At 39.2% G+C, this 6,380-nt stretch overlaps 1 protein-coding gene across 1 annotated transcript in view; it reads left to right on the forward strand.

Moving 5' to 3' along the window:
• LOC109478192 overlaps nucleotides 1-4,857 on the forward strand; it is a 31,557-nt gene extending 26,700 nt beyond the window's left edge. Inside the window, exons 16-20 of the mRNA XM_019779651.1 lie at nucleotides 937-1,083; nucleotides 1,577-1,772; nucleotides 2,223-2,390; nucleotides 2,785-2,877; nucleotides 4,700-4,857. Of these exons, the coding sequence (XP_019635210.1) occupies nucleotides 937-1,083; nucleotides 1,577-1,772; nucleotides 2,223-2,390; nucleotides 2,785-2,877; nucleotides 4,700-4,857 (762 nt within the window). The remainder of the gene's footprint in view (nucleotides 1-936; nucleotides 1,084-1,576; nucleotides 1,773-2,222; nucleotides 2,391-2,784; nucleotides 2,878-4,699) is intronic.
• The last annotated feature ends 1,523 nt before the right edge of the window (nucleotides 4,858-6,380 follow it).

Consider the following 6,380-nt stretch of genomic DNA (forward strand, 5'->3'; position numbering starts at 1 on the left):
GGGGGGGCTCTTTCGCCCCCCCCCCTCAGAACTTGCGAACGGTATGTCGTATGACCACCAAATCTTCAGAGGATGGTGTACTAGTAAAAATTTATCATATCTACAATTATTATGTCGTTGTGACGTAATATGACGTCATTATGACGTCATAAATGTGATTTTATTGGCCAAAACCGCCTAGATAGGTTCTTCCCTGAAAACTAAACGGAAAACGACATAACTTTACCAAAAGTGTTTTATGACAGATTATTAGGGTGTACTAAGTCTTATGTTGCCCATAGCAACACCGGTGACGTCATAAAATGACGTCATGCATACATTAGCTATCCGCCATCTTGGATCATCAATCTTGAATTTTGAAAAATAGTTTTTTTTCAGGATAAAGCCTAAAATACTTTGTACACAGACTAAAGACGTTCATATGAACCTTTTTTGTAAAAAGAAATGGGAGTATTGAAGAAATTTTAAGTAAAATAACCCGTATATACCTGATCTAATGACATGGTCCGCCATCTTGGATTTTGGCCGATGGCGTCATCAAATTAGCATAAATTATGCATTTTTAATGATGGAATTTACATGTTGTTATCAGAGATGTTATTGATATTTGAAACCATGTGTAACTTGACATAAAACCCTTAAAATTCTGTTGTTGAAACGGAAATTATTAAATTTAGCAAAAAATGCCTGTCAGAAACCCGTTGCCATGGCAACACCAAAAATCATTATCTTATTCCAATGTTACAGATTTGTTGCTAACAATATTTTAGGAAAAGTCACTAAGTTTGGCGGTTCTAGCTCCAACCGTTCGGATGCTATGTGACATCAAAGTTGGCGCGGGCACTTTTAGCCCCCCCCCCCGGTCTAGATAGGGTTAAGTTTAAGCCGAACCATTCTACAACAATATGATTGCATATAACACTGATCTATATGCAGGCAAAGCAATCTGTAGTCTCCCAGCTTGACAGAGGAGCCCAGGGACCGGGATCGGAAACCGTGTATCAGTCCTACTTTGTGTGCATTTCGGAGAACAATGAAACATCAGCAACATTAGTAGAGTTTGGAAAGACACCGGACAACAAAGTAGGTATTAACTAACCAGATGGTACTGATACAAAGACGAGTGCGAAGCACTATTCGAAACTTTAAAATAAGACAAGAAATTGTCAAATCAGGACACTTGCAAATAAACGTATAGTGGACATATTATACAATTATGTTTCCAGTTGTTTCAAAAAAGAAAGAAGGAACGATGACTAATAGTAGATAATTAATTGTATATAGTTTTGTTGTACTACGACAAGGGCCCACGACAACTTATAGAATGTAGCGTTTACAATATATACAGCATTTAAAAAAATTCCGCCATGTTCTATATTATTTAGACCTCATATTGGCAAATGTACAATTAGCCCATCTGGGCAAGGATATGAAATAAAGATTTATTCAAAATTAACGTTTTAAAGAACTATATGACAAAAAACATAAAAAAACAGGTTCATATGCCGTCACCCTGTCTTATATTAAGATGTTTAAATATCGTTACAATGATCTCTCCTTCTACTTCACCTTATAGGATCGAGGTAACATTTGGTTAGGCTATCTATTCGCCGGTGACATCCCATCTGTGCGACACTATGCGTTCGGCAGCGGAGATCGTTCCGTTATGTTGATGGGAGTTTCTCAGATAGATAACCCTGAACGTACCTGTCTGGGGGGAACAACAGAGAAAGATGGCAGATGTGTACAACGCTGTCATGATGAGTGTATAGGTAGGAAATTTCTAGGGCGACTATGATGTTGCCTCATTATTTATGATAATAATTTTGATTTTCTGTCAATGACTTTTTTAATGTTTTTAACTTCTGTCTACGTTTGATCGTTTAACGCATGTCTTTTCAAAAGTTCTCACTTTTCATTAAAGTACATGTGAAAAAAATACTTAAAAAATCATGTTTATATATGGGCGTAAATGATCTGTTATAGTTTTGCTTAAATGAGTTAATGTATAATCCTTCTTGTATATGAAATAATTATCATAGAGGTTAGCACCGTGTCTCTGTCAGAATAGATTCCACTGTCCGGATAAAATAAGATGACATTTCATACCTACCTACCTCTAAATTTTTCTACCGATTAGTTTTGAATATAATAATTTGTAAAAATGAATAATTTGATCTCTTTCAATGTGTACAAGATGGTGTTTGTCTTACGTTATTTAGGCTGTATGATTACCGGATCAAACGACCCACGTCGTTGTGTTGAGTGCAAGCACGTGAAACTCCTATCGAAATACATTCAACAGAATAATAATAATGACTTTGCGTTTGAGTGTGTGGCAGCCTGTCCATCGGGTATGGTCACGGCGTCTGGTACAAACAGATGCAAATGTAAGTAAACCTTAGCATGGGTCAACAGCTTGTTTTGCGTAGTACTAGTACATTTGTTAGAAAGTATATATCAAGAAAACGACAGATAAAAATTTACTATTTGTTTATGAGCATTTAACAGATGTCAACAAAATATTACGAATCAACGAGAATACGCTTGGAATGCCTCCTGTATCTTTTCCCGCCAAATATTGCGCGCTTCGTTATTCAGCAAAGTCGTCCAAAGAAAACGATGTCTGTAAAACAATTACATAATTTTGTTTAAGTGATATTATATACATTAACTTGAAAATACATACAGATAGACTGTGATAAAACATCTTTAATCTAGATGTTGTTGGGTAAAAAAGAATATCTACTATGCCAAGATTCATCATAGTCCTTCCTTTTTCAGGTAACCAGGTGGAAAAGGCTGGTCCCGACGGCTCAGTTCGTTGTCTGCTTGACTGTGGAAGTAACTACTATAACGATAATGGCGTATGTAAGGGTAAGCGAGCAAATTACTGTTAATACTAGAAAGGCCAATATTTGCTTTGGAGCAAATACAGCGATGGGTTCACCACATTTTACGACATGGCAGGGAAAGAATGAGAAACACAAGGGAAAACAATGATTTACATTGATATAACTATAATATGAAGTAAAATACAACTAAAACAACAGTTGGATAGCTATTCCCTACTTTATTGGTTAGGATTTTTAACTGCATAATGCAAACTGTTGATTTTCAAAAAAAAAAAAAAAACGTCCATGCCCCGCATTCCAATGCTGGAGCAGGAAAGCTTGAAATACCTACCAAAACACTTGAATACAGACATACTGTCAGTATGGAAATGCTCTGTGCAGGTGTTAATCAAGTTAAATCCCAACAGCCAATCAGCAAGAAATGCTCTGTGCAGGTGGAAATGCTCTGTGCAGGTGTTGATCAAGTTAAATCCCAACAGCCAATCAGCAAGAAGAATAGAGGAAAGCTGCATGCCTATTGGTTGATGCCCTGCATTCCATTGTGATGACTCATGCCCAAACGTGGTAAATAAACAAGGCACACTAACACAGTAATACATTTGCTATAACACAGCCAAAAAACTCAAATAAACCATTCTAAAAGCCTGTATCACAATAATTTAAAAAACGCCTAGGGGTATTGGCCCACTGTACCTCCATACCAAATTTCAGGACCTTGGGCCCTAAAATGAAGAAGCTGAATCCATTTAAAAAATGGCAGGAGAAGAAGAAGAAGGAGGAGAAGAAACATCAGAAAAAGCAATATGGGTTCACCACCACTTCGTGGTGTGGTGAACCCATAAAAAGGCTAGTACCAAAACATGACAAAGTAATAGACGGGAATATCATACATATTTACAGTATCTAGCAGTCATTAATACGGTGTCGGCAATATCTTTCATAATTCTTAATCTCGAATCATTTTTTTACTTTGCCTGTTAAAAACGAACAGTGAAGTCTGAGAACCGGGCATTAAAATCTACACAATCTGGCACTACTAACTGGAGAATATAAACGCTTCATTACTTATATTAGTATAGCATGGTATCGTATGCTCCCCGGTACCCGGTAGGCTACGGTGCATTGGAGTACCTCTGCGGTGCTGGGAATACTGTCATCCCGCCCGGCTCCATATGAGCGTCTGTCGGAGTTTGTATTTTACGGGGATAGTTTAGGACAGCAATGAATAGAAATACAAGCTGGAAACATCTAACATGTCAAGGGAGGCCTTTGCTCAATATCGTTGGGAACTTTAAAACACCATTAAGCCACAAATCTCTTTGTTGTTTGCTAGCATGGCGAACAAGAATAATTTCTAGCTGAAAGATAGGATCGAGGCCGAGCGACTATCCAAAATATTGGAAGGTTTACCAAAGGTTTAAGACTATGGAGGTGAAAGCCGAGTCAGTAGAAGGTTTCATCGAAAGTTTGCACAAAGCCCAAAGCCAGCGGAATTGTTCTCCACAAAAGACAAAGTTTCGGCTGCGTTCAGGCCTGTCAGGAAAGCTAATGCATGTGAACCACCGGACCCGGGTTAAAAATACTGAGAACTTCGAGCTGTTTTGTGATTGAAAAAAAAAGGATTTCAATCAAGAGACAAGGGGCAGCTGTGATGTGATACATGGAATGGTGTTTGGGCGGCCCCAGAAGATAACTTGTGGGTCAGGCCAGTCGGGGCCAGAACTTGATAGAGAGAGAGGTTCGGTTCGGGTGTGTGCTAGGTTGGAAGACTTGCATCAAACAGTTCTTGGAGTTAGACCCGGCTCATTCCTGAAATCTTTTAAAATCTTTTTTTTTCTTGTTAGCATTTGCAGACACTGAATGGAGGAAGATCCCAGGAAAATTAAAACAAGTTGAGGCTAGGTCAAGTGGACCCGAGGCGTGGGGTGTTGACTCAAACGGCAACGTTTTCAAACTGAATGCTGCGGCTTCAACCATGGATCCCGGTGAGATGAGCACATAACGTGTGCACATGTACTACTGGTATACTTAACACATAGATATAGCGTGATCACTAAGCATACATCGATATCAACGTTGATTTTCTTTGCCCTCCCCCCCCCAATCAAGGCGTTTAATGTATTTAGAACTGGAATACTCGTATTTTATAAAAGCAAGCAGGTTTTTATTACATTTATCAAAAATAGTACATCCCGGGTTTCATTGATGTCCTAGCAGATCTTTTGGAAGCTGCGAAGAAAGTATAATATTGACAGCATAAAATGACGTCGTGAAATGACGTCTATCCACCATCTCGGATCGTCAATCCGAATTTTAGAAAATATTTTAAAGCCTAAAAAATCGAATTAAAAACTAAAGATGTTTAATTAAAGTAACGAAAAATGTGGCAAGACGAAAAAAACTGTATTTGTCTCATTGACATGAAATCGTTGCCAGGTATATTTTATAAAACACCACCAAATTTGATGGCTCTAGCGCAAGCCGTTCTGACGCTGTACGCCTTCAAAGTGGGTTGGCGTGCCCCTCCCCCCCCCCCCTGAACACTATACGACATCCAGTAGCTTTATATCTAGCGGGGGCCAATCGGAGGGCTGGTGACAGGCTAGCGCGGCTATTAGCCAATGACGGCCAGCTATTAGCACCTTCTTTGTAAATGTCATGAACTCAACCCAAACGCGTTTTGAACCGAGAGTTTACTGGCTGTACCACAGCCCAACAATGCTGTGCGTCGTCCTTTCAGCAGCTATCAGAACCATGACAGACAACAAAACAACACTGGCAACAGAGACAATATCACCAGACAACCCGACCAACAAACAAATGCAAAGCGTCGGGAAAAAAATAATAAAACAGACTCACAAGCGGATTGTTCTGCCTGAAGAACAATACCACAAGTTCAAGCGCGCACGTTGTGAGAACTGTGGAACATCAAACTATGTTTTCGTCATAGGAAAGGCTGCCAAAGCAACCACTACGTGCAAAATCTGCGACGAAGAAGTAACCTGGGTTCATCCCAAATCTGGAAGTGAGCTAAAAAGTAATAGAACATAATAATGCATCTTGCTTGTTGCTGTCATCTTACCTGTTTAAGATTGAACCGATACATGTACCTACAAAATTGCCATACTCTGCGTCACAATATCTATCATTGCCATTTCTGTGAATTCCTAATTCCTAGTACTGCTATCGTTAAAGAGGTTCTACCTCTAGTTTGTGTTAATTACGTAGTGTTGCATTCCAAAACGTGTTATTCCAAATCATGATTTGGAAGGGACCACGTTTTGGAATGCAACAGGCATTCCATACGTTGTATTCCAAATCATGGCGTACCTGGATCACGATTTAGAATGTTCCAAAACGTGACTGGCCACGCTGTCATCAGGAATGAATGACAGGGGTGGTGATTAATTATTTATTCCGAAGTTTCCATATTTGGTCCGTTGGCTGCCTGCTGTATACAGATACTGTGTTGAATCACGTCATGTTTACTTGTCTGAACATGTCGTCGAACTTAGAGTGCCGACG

This window comes from Branchiostoma belcheri, unplaced genomic scaffold (genome assembly GCF_001625305.1).
Source record: "Branchiostoma belcheri isolate BF01 breed outbred unplaced genomic scaffold, Haploidv18h27 scaffold425, whole genome shotgun sequence".
In the NCBI taxonomy this organism is placed as follows: domain Eukaryota; kingdom Metazoa; phylum Chordata; class Leptocardii; order Amphioxiformes; family Branchiostomatidae; genus Branchiostoma; species Branchiostoma belcheri.